The following is a 13,416-nucleotide window of genomic DNA, read 5'->3' on the forward strand; positions in this document are numbered from 1 at the left end:
TGTATGGAGGCTTTTAATGAGTAGACAGGAATGCACCTACGAAGCCAGAGCCGAACCGGGCTCACCACAAAGCCCCACATACAGACGCCTGTGCCTTGTTTGCGCTTTGCCCAAGCAAGTCCGAATAAAGAATACGATCGCTTTTGTCCTAGCGCATTATTTCTAGTGTTATTATTCTGACCCTTTCCCAGTTCAAGACGGGCTTACTACATTACCCGGCACTGGACGAGCCCCGTAGAGTCCAGTGTGGGGTTCTCTGTTTCGTGGGAGGCTTGCGTATTACTTTGTTATTGATGCAGAAGTGGCTAGCGCTTGGCGTTTTATGCGTGACGTTACCTTCACTGCGCATACCTTGCGTCTCTTCTTTGCGTACGCACTCTCCCCCCACAACCTGTCCTTCGGCTAGTCTGTCTTTTCTCACCGCCGCCAAGGTTTGCTCCTCTGGAACACATCCGCCTGGCCTTCCCTGGGCCTACTCCTCTCATCCTTTTTCTCAGTTTGGGGGTTTCGGGGGCAAAACCTTGCTCCTTGTTCGCAAAAGCAGCAGAACCTATCGCCTGTGCGTCGGCGCCACGAGGCAGCGGGGCGGAGCGAAAATGGCAGCAACCCAGTCAAACCTTAGCAATGGAGTTCATTCAGTGGAACAGCTCCAGGAGATGGCGGATAAAGCACGGAAGAACGGTTGGCCCTCGGCAGACGTGCGGGAGTTGTACATTGCGTTCTTCGAACATGTGAAGCACAAGCGATACCCTTCCTCTCCGGTGGTGCCCCATGGGGACAACACCCTGCTCTTCATCAATGCTGGTAAGGGAAAAACATCTCTGTGTGCATCGGAAAGTGCACGGGCATTTGCTTACCGGGATCTGTGTGCATTCAACTGCATGCATGAACACGGACAGCCGCTGCTGTCCGTGAGCGCACTGTTTTCGTTGCCTCGGGATTGGCAATTAATGTATGCGTATGGAAACTCGCGATGCCTGCACGCTCTTCTGCATTTGTTGCTCTTGAGGATAAGCGGCTAGCAGGGGTTCTGTGTGTATCATAACGCGCCCCTTCGACAAATGTGTCGTGTGCGCGCCTGTTCCGACATCTCCGTTATGTTAGCGTGGGCTTGCATGTTTTCTGCCTCCACCGGCATGCTGCAGTTTCATGGAACATGGGCAGGCCAAGAAACCATATTTGTTTGCTTCTCTGGGTTTCCGTCCCCATGGGCTTGACGCAGGCATGAATCAATTCAAGCCAATCTTTTTGGGACAGGTCGACAAGAATTCCCCACTTGGTGAGACTTGCAGACTAGTTGCATATGCGGGAAGTCAGCTCCGAGGTTTTCTCTACGTGTAGCTGCATGTGTCACTGAGTTTCGCATTGTGTGCATGCCGTTTTGTTTTTTTGTTGTACGGACTGCTTTTCCTCTTCGCGGGACATGTTTGAATAGACTAAACTGTCAAGCCATGTTATTCTTGCAGCCGAGGCCGAGTAGCCGCGCATATGGTGGAGTGTATGCCAGCCTGCAGTAGAATACTTTCCTGTTGTGGTTTCAGGGAGATTGCGCCGTGTGGTGGATACTCAGAAGTGCATTAGGGCCGGAGGAAAGCACAACGACCTGGAAGACGTGGGCAAGGACGAGTACCACCACACATTCTTTGAGATGCTCGGCAACTGGAGCTTCGGCGATTATTTTAAGGAGGAGGCTATCGATTGGGCGTGGAAGCTCCTCACTGAGGTGTACAAACTTCCTCAGGACAGGTAAAATAGTCATGCTGGCTGTTGAACAGTTCTGTAAGGGAGCAATAAGCCCCTGGGCTGTTGGGCGGGAAGTCAAGCAACTGTGCATTCGCGTAAACAGGAAAGATGTTGGCGGATGGGTGGAGGACGGGGGGCATGTTTCACATTTCACTGACCCGTTGCGGGCCACTGTATTTTTGTGGGTATTTTTTATGGATACATCAATACGCTTTTGCACTGCTGTTTGACTCAGCCCTCGTGCCATCGAGTGACCTGCCCTTTGCCTGGCAGCGCCGTAAGTCTTGTGCCCAATTTTCGTTGCTAGCCCTCCCTCACTTTAATTTGCCGGTGAAGTTGTGCTATGCGCCGTAGACTTTACGCGACGTACTTTGGGGGGGACCCCAAATTCCCCAGCTGTCCTCCGGATTTGGAGGCGAAGAAGTTTTGGTTGAAGTATCTTCCGGAAGATCGGTGAGCTTTGCGTGTGATGAGCTGAGAGTTGGGCTGTGCAGGGCCCGATCTGCAGTAGACAGCGGATGCGCTTGCGCAGGACTTCCTATGTGTATGTTGTGCAAGCGTGCGTATGCGTATTTGCAGATGCCTGCTGTGCGTGTTGCATATGCTCGTAGTGTGCATCACTTCCAAGGCCTGTAACATGCCGTTTGACTTGTGCCAAACTTGTTAATTCTCAGCGTTCTGCCCTTCGGAGCAAAAGAAAACTTTTGGGAGATGGCGGACGTCGGCCCTTGTGGCCCCTGCACTGAAATTCACTACGACAGAATCGGTGCGCCAGCTGTTTCGGGACCTGGATTAAGGGATCCTGGATTCTAAACTAACCAGGAACAGAGGCCCTCGATTTTCTGTATGGGGAGTGTTGAGCCGATTGCGTTCCTGTCTGCGAATTTCAGGCGGCCGGAACGCTGCAAATCTGGTAAATATGGACGACCCTTCAGTGCTGGAGATATGGAATTTGGTGTTCATGCAGTTCAACAGGGAAAACGCGGAAACGCTGACTCCACTACCCGCCCCCTGCGTGGATACGGGTCCGTCAACTGCATGCGCTTCTAGGGCTTGGAGCTGATTGGCGTTTCCGTTTTCCTCTCTGCTCAATTCTTCAGTGTGGTAGTGTGCTTGGAGCGCGCAGGGATGGGGTTAGAGCGTCTTGTCTCGGTTCTGCAGAAGAAGAAGTCCAACTACGACACGGACCTCTTCCAGCCCATTTTCGAGCGCATCCATTCTTTCAACCCTACGCTTCCAAAGTACCAGGGGAAGGTGGGTGGGCTCTCTTTACTTTCCTTGTCCCTGCTGTACTCGCGTGGTGTAATTTCCTGGTAGTCTTTTGCCGTTTTGCATTCGTCATGCATCGCATTGTTTTTGCATTTGGCCAGTAAGCACTTCAGTTTTGGACAAATTCGTGTCGTAACCCCCAGCCTAGTGGTAGCTTTGTGGGGATGGCGTGAAGATTGTATGGGTTCGCATTGCATTTTCGCTTGCTGGGATTCTTGCACGAACGCCCCCTGCTCTTCTGCCTCCGTTTGGATGCTTGTGTGCGTGTGGAGGAGGCGACTAGCACGTCATTACACATGCGCAACTGCCGTTCCCAACTCGTGTCGGCGCTGCGAACCTACCGGGGGGGCAGGGTACATGCGCGAATCTTGGCATGCACTTGTGAAGTGTGCATGAGTGAGCCTCTGCTTCTTTCTGCAGGTTGGTGAGGCGGACAAGAACAAGATCGACACCGCCTACCGGGTCCTGGCCGACCATATCCGTTGTTTGACGGTGGCTATCACTGACGGAGCTGAGCCGTCCAACGAAGGAAGAGGCTATGTTCTTAGGAGAATCCTCAGACGGGCGATCAGGTTCTCCAAACAAACACTTCAGTTGCCTGGTTAGCCAGCATGGGGGCGCATGAAACTGCGGGTCGGATTCGTGCTCCACGTGCATTTGTCATTCAGCATGTATTGATTGTATCAAGTTTGCATGGCTCATGTGCGTATTTCGGTTCCTGCCCATCTAAGTGATTAGGGGAATCTCTTATCACTTGTATTAGAGTCTTTTTCCCTCCAGTCGGTGACGGACCGTTGCGTTTGGTTCTTTTGATGGCGCAGACGGGAGCTTCCCTCAGCTGGCCTCTTGCGTCTGCTCCTCCCTTGGCTCGGTGTTCCCTGAGTTGCTGAGGTCTCAGGATCGCGTCCAGTCAGTGCTGCTCAAAGAGGAGCAGCAGTTCACGAAAACCCTCGACAAGGCATGCCTCTACCCCCAAGCTAGGAGCGCTAAGTCGAGTATCTCGTGCAGACGTATCCGGTAGCGGGTGGCATCTAGTAGCCGTAGCACTGGGACGTAACTGTCCAACGCTTCCGGTTTGTGTCTCAGTCGCTTCCTCATTGGTACTATTGATGGTTTTTACTGCTGCCGCTGTATTTGACTTTTCGTTTGGTTGCGGCGTGTGGCACTTGCGCACCCAGTGGTGAGATGTTCTTTGTGTCCCGGCTGCTTGCATGTGAAGGGGGTGGATCGTTTCAAGAAGGTCGTGGCCTCTCTTGCCCCATGTGGCAAGTTTCCCGGCTCCGAGGCGTTTACACTTTACACTACGTATGGATTTCCTCTGGACCTTACGCAGCTCATGGCGGAGGAAGAGGGTCGAGAGGTTGACGTGGAGGAATTCAACAAGAAGTCAGTTTACCTAGAAAACGAAGATTAGAGCCGAAGGGCATGCCTAAATATGCGTAGAAGACTGAAATGCTTGCGATCATAATGTTCATGCTTGCACGTGGAGAGCTCATTCGATTTCCTGCTTTGCATCACGACGCATCCACAAACAAAGCTTCATGAGGGTGGCAGCAAGCTTTTCCGTGAAGTTGGCATTTGCCTCCGTGGGTGTATCGCGTGATGGCGGCTTTCCAGCGAATGTATGCCAAAGCAGATTTGTCTGCGTCGGTGGCAACTTTCATTCGTTCTATCAACAGCTTGCCAGCTGCTCCGGCATCGCAGCAGGCCCGGCTACGTCTTCGTTTTTCCTTACAGGTTCGAGGAGCATCGTGCTGCCTCGGAAAATGTGGCATTTAAAGCGAATGGGGGGGCTTCCGTTTGCCGCTTGCCTCCAGACCAGCACCACAAGCTTGAGCAGCAAGGACTTGCTCCAACTGATGACTCTTATAAGTACCACTGGAACATCGCCCAACGACCATACAACCCGGTGTGTGGCAGCGTAGCCGAACTTGCCTTTAGAGTTTTGTATGGCACTGCAGCGGCAAAAACACCAGAAATAGGGAGTAGTAAGCAGCATATGCGGAAGCAAAACACCGGATCTGCGCGTGGCACTGATGGCACGAGTTTTATGTCTGCTGTTTCGCGCGAAGATGTGCCTGTTTCCATACAAGGACCATATCCATCGGCCGATTCGCCCCATGCGTGGAAATATCTGGTGTCGTATGGCGGAAGTGCAAGCGTATGGTGTATGTACGTTGTGTACATCAGTTTTCGAATGCGTTATTCTTGCTGGCTGCGGTGGCATTGGCCTCAGGACTCGGAAGCAACGCCGCCGTGCACATGCAAGCTTCAAGCCATTTGGAATGGAACAAACTTCATTGTAAAGCTATCCTTACCGTTTCAGCGTACTTGTGGGCCCTTGCGTTTGTGAAGCATCCGACCCTGCCGCAGTAGAGTTGCAAAGGACAAGCAAGGTTTCAATAGCTGCCGTGTTTGGTGTGCTCTGCTCCCTTTTTTGCTCAGGATACAGTGTCTGAAGACGGAACTGTTATAGCCCTAGTGCTTGACAAGACTCCCTTTTACGCGGAGCAAGGCGGACAGCTTGGAGACGAGGGTTTCCTCGAATTCAATGGGCATCACTTCAGAGTCAGAGACACGCAGAAAAGTGGCTGCTACATACTGCACGTTGGAACTTTGTTCGGGGGAGCCTCACTCAAGGTAACTGTGAAAATATTAACCAGAGACGTGCGATTATTGGGAAGGAAGGGAGGGTCGTTCCTGGTTTAGACGTTAGCCCTTGCTTTCGCTCTAGAAAGTACTGGGAGTACAAATGCCTACCAGCGGTGCAGTGGCTGTTTAATTTTCGCAGGTGGGGGATTTGTTGACACCTCGAGTGAACTACGCGCGGCGCCTTGGTCTGGCCCAGCATCACACTGGCACTCACCTTTTGGCGGCGGCACTTCGCCAAGCATTGCTGGAGAAGGACAGCAGCAAGAAAGAGACAGGGAGGGGGACTGAGGACAAGGGAGTAGAAACAGAGGCACGGACTATTAAGCAAAAGGGGTCTCTTGTAGAAGAGAGAAGGCTGCGGTTTGACTTCGACTGGGACGCGCCACTAACAAATCAGCAGATTGAAGCGATTGAACTATACGTTCAGAGAGCGGTAACTCAAAACTCTCTTATCACCGACACTTTGTGACTCGAAGCACAGCGTCAGCGCTGGGGGCCCTTGTGGGAAACTAAGTCATAAGCACGATTAGCCTGACGAGCCTTCGCCAAAACCCAAATCTTCCGGCGTGCGGTTGTTTGTTCGCAATTACTTACTGAAACCCTTGACGTTTCCCTGGTAGTTCATACCTGGATACTCGGTTGGTAGGGGCTCTATTCCTCGCGAAGTGCTGTTGCTCTGTGCACCTGCACGCGTCCCTGTTTGGGATATTTTCGGTTGACTTTTCAGATTGCCTCCTCTTTGCCGGTAAACACGGCTGTGCTGCCGTTGAAAACTGCAATGGAGCTTCCCGCCTTGTGCGCGGTTTTCGGTGAGGTGTACCCTGATCCAGTTAGGGTCGTGAGCATTGGTCCCGACGCCAACGAACTCAAGGCAATACAAGACACACAAGGGGCCGAGAAAGTGAACGCCAGTGTCGAGCTCTGTGGAGGTACACACCTCAGCAACGCCTCTCAGCTGGAGGTAATGAGCACTCGGTTCTAGAAGGGGCTTCAGGGATGGGTTTTGTGGCATTGGTTCGCCTTCAACGCGTTACTGTCTGCGTGTGTTGACACCTGTTCTTCTGTTAACGAATAAAAACGTGCATACATTTTCCCCAGTGCGTGGGAGCATGCCCACATCTAGCAGAGATCAAATGCCTATATATATATATATATATATATATATATGCACACTTGTGTTGCGAAGCTTATCCTTTTCTGCGTTGCACATTATTCACATCATTACGTATCCCTGCACGCACGTACGCGCTGCCATAACTTTATTTCCACCTGGTAAATTTGGGTGCGTGGGACCTGCGTTCGGGAATTCTTTGGCTTGGCTCACCTCTTGATTTGCAGGACTTTGTCATCATTTCGGAGGAGAGCATTGCAAAGGGCATTAGGCGAATCGTTGCGGTGGCCGGCGAAGCCGCAATTAGTGCGCGCAGTCAACTTAGAGACGTCTGCGTACGTTGACGGCCTGCAGCTGACAGTTTGTTTTTCTCTGCTCTCAGACATTCTACATTATGTTCCACTGCGTTTTCTCTTTGGCATTGCAAGGGATCGCAGTGGAGATTTTGGTGTTTGGGATGATTGTGCAGTTGTCGCTGGCAAACCTGGAGTGCGCCTCCCCTACATTCCCGTTTTTCGAGAAGGAGGTGCAGCAGGCGAAATCTTTTGTAGAGAGCAACAAAACTATTCCTCTCTTGTGCAGGCGGCGCTTGTTGGCGGACCTCGAGCACAAGCAGAAGCTTGGGGTGAGACCGCCTGCGAGCTGCCAGCTTTCTGTTGGGGTGGCAGGAAGTCGATGCATATATCCAGATACTAAATGGGTGCTGTAGTTGCACGGTGGATGGCAGTCCTGCTCCTCCGTGGACAGAAGCAATTGATATCGTTAGCGAGGAACCCGGAGTAATTAACCGCTTCACTGTGGGAATTTCAAATGATTGTGGTTCCGGAAGTTGGTTGGGTCAATTTGTTGTCTAAAGTGTGGTGGTTCTTTTATGCATGATTGCTTGCGTAGCTGCCCACCTTATTTTTGTACTGCGTGGGTGGTCTGATGGCAGTTGGAACTGAGCAAGTTCCGTGCTAAGGAGCTGCTGCGAGTTGGGAAGGTCCTCGGGGAGGAGGCAGCGCATGCGGCTAAAGGCAAAAAGTTCGTTGTCTTGAACCTGACGCAACTCCAAGGGGACGGGAAGGCTTTGGATGAAGCTGCAAAGGTTAGCTTTGGCGCTACACTGCCGGTTTGCGTGCGTCTGCCTCTCCACAGATACCCATCGTCCGAACGGGCGTACATCTGAGTCACTACATGCGCAAGCATGTACTTGATAACTGTTTGAATTGTTTGACGCGCGTTTCCTAGTATGGACCTTGGTTCTCTGGAATTGTCTGTGGATTGTAGTGCCCTGGAGTCTCTTTCGTTTTTCAGGCTTTACAAGCTGCTGCTCCTACGCTGCCGTTTCTGTTGTTGACCGGGCTGGAGAGTCGCGGGACATCATGCATTTGCTTCAGCCCGAAGGGTGCCCAGTTAGAGTCCTCGAAGTGGCTGAACGAGGCCCTGAAGGTGTTAGGAGGCAAGGGAGGTGGCAAGGAGAGGAGTGTGGGGGCAGCCAAGGATGGAACTATCAACGGTTTAAAGCGGGCTGTCAGCGCTGCCGTGGCATTTGCTGAGGCAGCCTTGCAGTAGTTCCCGATTTACCAAGTTAAGGTCGACGTGCACCGAACACGCAGTTATGCTCCCGTGCGTACAAATATCCCACCAGGGATGTCGGCCGGATGTGTACAGAGAAATGCTCATAGAGAACGAAGAAGCTCGCGCCGAATCGGCAGATAAAGCAGGTGTTCTACCTCGCACCAGAGGCCGTTTTAAACTGCGCGCAGAACATGGATCAGTTGCTTCTGTATGCGTACATGCGGAGCGGACCACTGGCTCGCGTTCGCTTTCCAGAAGATATGCCCTTAACTGACGCTGCAGCGCAGCGCGAGACACTTTTCGTTTGCTCTGTCTTTGAAGGTCATTCAGCAAGACAGTCTCCACTGCCTAACCAGTAGTAAAGCATGTATGCATAAGCATATATATTCATGAATGCCATCAGCATTAAATGGAGACGTACACGAGCGAAGTGCACTGGAGTGCAGATCTACAGTTCGGCGTGCTTGTCGAGTTTGACTTAATCAAATAGACGCATCGTGGGCATCTGACGCCCACGCAAGTACGTGGCTTGCGTGGAAGAAACACATTCGCGACATGGTTAATAATATTAAACGCGTATCTTCCTGCGGGCGGCGCCTAGAGGCGGCAAGCCGCTAGACCGATGGCGCTCTAAAAAAAGACTGCTTAGAGGAAACAAACCTCGGAGTGTTTGGACTCGGGGGGCGCCGCTGAACGGCGCCGCAGACTGCAGTTACAGCCGCAGACAATGGCGCGAGGCCAGCCACTCTTGCATTTCTGTGACTGTGCAAGCTGCAGGTGCAAAACTACTACACCACAAACACCTGCAGGAGGTCCCTTTGACCGCAAAGCAAAAGTATCCCTGGAATGTACATACATATGCATTGGTGAATGTGGATTTGTAAAATGTTCACATAGATAATGAAGCATCTGAGCATGTACATAACGTCATTCTGGCATTTGCAGTGTTAATAGCCCCCTCACAGGCACCATTAATACAACACCCCAACAAATATGCCATGCGCATACGCCGTGTTCCTCGTTCATCATCCGTGCAAGCCACACATTGACACTCGGCGTCTACGCCTTAAAGCTCATCTCGACGTCCGACTCCCCCGGCAGTCTCTCCATGCAACATTTTTGCTTTTCCTCAGAGAGCGTCCCTGATCCCGAACTTCAGCTGTCAGTATGGAGCACCTCGGGCTGAGCGGGATGCCCCTCCAGACTGTCCCTCATCCCCTGCACCGGTAGCAAGAAAAACAGCCACAAACTACCGCCTGCATCTGCGACGCCCCTGTTGCCTCAAACACCTGTAAGAAATGTAAAGGACCACGTTATTTTTCGTTGCCTACCAACGCGATGCCACTAAATAAGCAGCCACATCAGAAACATCATCAGCGCAATCTCACCCCTTCGGACGGCCCCGTAGCCACCTTCAGCGCATCCGTAGGCGTCTCCGTAGCCTCCTCCGTAATAGCCTCCATAGCTCCCGTAGGCCCCGTAAGGATTTGGGGTGTACATGGGGGAATAAGCAGCAGCGGCCGCAGCGTGATAACCGTACGGTCCAGCTGCGCCCCCATAGTTGCCGTAGTTGTAGTAACCCTGGTCGTAGTAAGGAGAGGTAGCATAGCGGCCTCCCGGCAGCCTGCGAGCTCCCCTGTCCTGGGCTGGTTGAGCATCCACCTACAGAAGTCAGCGAAGATATGCACATGTACACAAAAACAATAAGGGATTGATTATACGCACGCGCCAACTCTCACTCCCATCGACCGTTTGAACGGTCAGTAAAACTAAGAGCAAAGCAGGCATTCGCACAGTGAACTACTAACAAAAACTGGGAGCGGTTCGGACGCCAGCAAGCACCTTGCTAAAAAAGCGCAAGTCTTAACGCACACGCATGGTGCTTGTACGTTTAGATATTTCATCCACTTGCACCTAGACAGTGTTGTTTAAATAAACGCACTCTATTGTCAGCGTCCAGTTGGTGAGGCGAAGCGCCAACTGCAATCGCGACTGAATCAACGGAGGTGAACTGCACGAAACCAAATCCTCGGCTCTTTCCTGAGCCATCTCGGATTATGGTCGTCTGCACGCACACCCCAACACACGTACTGCGTGGCCTGCACAGACCACTGAACCAGGTATGCAAGGCCTCCAATGAGCATTCTATTACACAGATAACCCCCGGAACGGCAATTATACGTGCATTCAAATGGCATACACTGCTACTCACAAAGGCCACCTAAAAAGCAGAATCAGAGCAGCAGAAACGGCGCACTACAAGCCAGAGAGATGCAGGACCCTACAGACACCATCTGCAGCGAAAAGCAGATGATCCTAGAGGCAAAGAGCAGACTGGAGAGAAAGAAAAACACGCGGATCAGGTCACGCTAAAGAACTTGGCGAAATTAAGAGATGCAACTGATGCAACAAGCGGGAAAGGCAGATGTTCCTGACTTTCTCAATCGACCCAAATTGCTCGAAGTGCTGCTGCAAAACTTCTGCAGGACAAAAGCAAAAGCAGCCAAATGCAAACACAAATGCAAACACCCCTCAACCCTTCTCAGCGTCGTTGTAAGGGATCAAAGTATTAAAAGAATTAGAATTTGCATGATGGGAAGGCTTTGTGATTCACGCCGCACCTTCCGTGACTGAAGAGGTAATGCCTCCAATGAATATTTTGTGCCTGTTCGCGCTGCTGCAGCTCAGACGCCTCTCAGGAAGCCTTTCCGTTTGCCTCTCTGGAGCCGGTTTGCTGCTTAACTCCCTGTTTCACAGATCACAAGTTCTAGAAGACTAAGTTTGTAAAGCCTCAGCCACCGGCAGCCCAAGTAGGAAAGGCGCGACGGATCCAAAAGGTGCATCCGTGGCCATTCTGCAGGAAATTAATAGCAGTAGGCTTGAAGCTAACTCCTCCCAATCGTGGCAAAATGTAAATTCCTGGCCTTATCTAGATCACCTGATGTCAACTTGTTTCTCCCTGATGATGTGCTGTGCGTTTAAGAAAGCTTCCGTGTTCGAAGACGGACGAACTGATATGAAAGCGTATCCTCTGTTCTTCCCTACACCAAGAAACCAATAGTAAAGTGCGGACACTTTGATCAAGGATTCAGGCAAGAAAACGCGCAAAGACAGAACGGATCCCTAAACGGTGGACCCTTACGGTCTTCTTACCTGTGGCGGCATCCATTTTAATGTCGATCTCGTCTACTGTGACAAACCCCGAAAGATACTCCAGGAGCTCCTCTCGGCTAACCTCCGGATGCAGGCCACCAACAAAGAAACTTCTGCGCGCATAAGCTCTGAACAACAGACTCCGAAACAGTGACCGACAAAAAGTTCTCCAGACCTACCCAATAGAATTGGCAGAGTGCGCCAACAACCAAGAAAGCTGTTGAGGTGGCTGGCCGATCCTCACAGTTGCTCTCCGTTGTCTTCTGAACTTCCATTCCTGTGTCTGTCATAATCCGCCTGTCTGCCTCCAGATTCTGGGTGCACAGACACTCCAGTCCCACTTTCGCCCCCCGCGCAGGAGGACGGAGCATTCCCAGGATCTGCTGGTGGATCCGCAGGCTCTGTTCCTCCGTCAGGAGTCCATACACTCGGCTCGGGTGCACCCTCAGAAGGGGCTCCCTGAGTACCTGCCTGGTGACCCTCATGCAGACTGCCGCCACCCCCAGCGCCCTGAGGGGAAGCGGATCCTTCATACATAGTCAAAAGAGCGAACCCTAAACCCGATTCTGGATCCTCTAGCCCCCTAGGGAGTTACACTGGCATGTGAAGCGAGCGCTAGACCCTCAACCCTTGACCTTAACGAGATTAGGTCTAGTTTTTCGTTTCCCAAGCAGCAAGATCCAAACCCTTCAAGAACCGCAGGGCCCGGGGAAGCCGAAGGAGGACTGAAACTCGGACACCTCTCAACTGTGCTGAGAAAAACGGTATAAATGGTACGGAAATATAAAAGAAGAGGGATATTGGCTAGGAATCCGTAGCAACGGCACCCCGCACCTCCCCGTTGTTGTGCTACGTGCACGCGTGGCGCGTATATGTCCCCCGCTAAACTCTTTGTCGTACGCTCTGAGGGACAAATTAAACAGAACAAAGATAGTGTCCTTGTCTCTTTAAGCCCTAACCCACACCCCCAGGGGCCCGTGGTTGTGCATGCCAGGCGCTGTTGTGTGGGTTTTGTGGCTGCGGCGGTGGCCGGTAGGTACATGTTCTCGCATGTGGTTTTCTTTCCAAAAAAAAACCTCTGGAAGTATCCAATGATTCATTTTACGTAATGGGCACACCGCGATAGGTGTACAACTTCACTTCCGGTTGCAGGTGTCCCAGCCCGCTCTGCTCAGTTCAAGCTAAAATGGCGAGGCAAAACAGCAGGGAAAGCATAATAAAAGGAGGTTGCTCTGTAGAGGAAACTTCAAGTATCGATGCAAAGCAACGCGTGTATTAGGGTTAATGAAGCTTCGAGCCTTCCAGAGCATGGTCTGCGCAACGAGGACCCCGATCTTACAAGGGGAACCTCATGAGCTGAAGTGAGTCACATATACCTCTCATAGCTCGTAGAAAGCATCTGGCATCACATCTTGCTTCCATCCACTTTAGTGCACTGCGGCGCAAGGGCCTGGAGCTTGGGGGAGTAGGAGATTGCCTGCAATGTGTTAACAACGCCTCGCACTGCAACTGTTGCTTGAAGGCTACCCCACGGGGTCCTGCAACAAAACCCACTTGTGATGAATGCTCTAATGCTGAGGGCAGTCTTGAGACTTTTATTTGGCCCTCACCTGCCGTACAGGCTAAGGGGAGGGCGTTTGTTCCCCATTTTGGGATGTTGCAACACCGTGTTTCTGACGCTTTGTCGCTTCGTCCTGCTGCGTCAATCGTTCCTGCGACGCATTCTTGAAGTTCCAATCCCAGGGGCGCAGTTTCTCCTGCAGCTTCTCGTGGTGCTACCGCTGCAGCTCCTTCCGTTGCTGTGGTTTCTGCTTTTTGTAAAGCTCTCGCTGGCTCCCCTGCTCGGCTGATGCTGTGGTTGCCGTTGCTGCTGCTACTGTCATTGCAGCTACTGCTGCTGGTGTTACTTCACGGCGCTGCGGCAACCG

At 51.9% G+C, this 13,416-nt stretch overlaps 3 protein-coding genes across 3 annotated transcripts; 2 read left to right on the forward strand and 1 right to left on the reverse strand.

The window, feature by feature from the left end:
- Window positions 1-596: 596 nt before the first annotated feature.
- On the forward strand, window positions 597-8,329 carry EAH_00019240 (alanyl-tRNA synthetase, putative; the record flags this gene model as incomplete). Its single annotated transcript, XM_013397352.1, has 18 exons — window positions 597-804; window positions 1,542-1,746; window positions 2,098-2,196; window positions 2,418-2,509; window positions 2,634-2,768; window positions 2,870-2,997; window positions 3,433-3,613; window positions 3,834-3,970; window positions 4,232-4,398; window positions 4,750-4,921; window positions 5,249-5,314; window positions 5,458-5,652; window positions 5,804-6,097; window positions 6,392-6,625; window positions 7,003-7,081; window positions 7,204-7,400; window positions 7,710-7,862; window positions 8,072-8,329. The coding sequence occupies 18 exons, from the start codon at window positions 597-599 to the stop codon at window positions 8,327-8,329; spliced, it is 3,000 nt and encodes a 999-aa protein (XP_013252806.1).
- A 1,168-nt stretch (window positions 8,330-9,497) lies between these two features.
- EAH_00019250 (RNA binding motif-containing protein, putative) lies at window positions 9,498-12,025 on the reverse strand (the record flags this gene model as incomplete). Its single annotated transcript, XM_013397353.1, has 8 exons — window positions 9,498-9,553; window positions 9,724-9,997; window positions 10,278-10,400; window positions 10,772-10,815; window positions 10,957-11,081; window positions 11,274-11,376; window positions 11,489-11,601; window positions 11,733-12,025. The coding sequence occupies 8 exons, from the start codon at window positions 12,023-12,025 to the stop codon at window positions 9,498-9,500; spliced, it is 1,131 nt and encodes a 376-aa protein (XP_013252807.1).
- Window positions 12,026-12,796: 771 nt separating this feature from the next.
- EAH_00019260 (hypothetical protein) lies at window positions 12,797-13,338 on the forward strand (the record flags this gene model as incomplete). Its single annotated transcript, XM_013397354.1, has 2 exons — window positions 12,797-12,849; window positions 13,110-13,338. The coding sequence occupies 2 exons, from the start codon at window positions 12,797-12,799 to the stop codon at window positions 13,336-13,338; spliced, it is 282 nt and encodes a 93-aa protein (XP_013252808.1).
- Between the last annotated feature and the right edge of the window lie 78 nt (window positions 13,339-13,416).

The sequence above is a fragment of the Eimeria acervulina genome, genomic scaffold (genome assembly GCF_000499425.1).
Source record: "Eimeria acervulina Houghton genomic scaffold, Eah_scaff129, whole genome shotgun sequence".
Taxonomy (NCBI): Eukaryota; Apicomplexa; class Conoidasida; order Eucoccidiorida; family Eimeriidae; genus Eimeria; species Eimeria acervulina.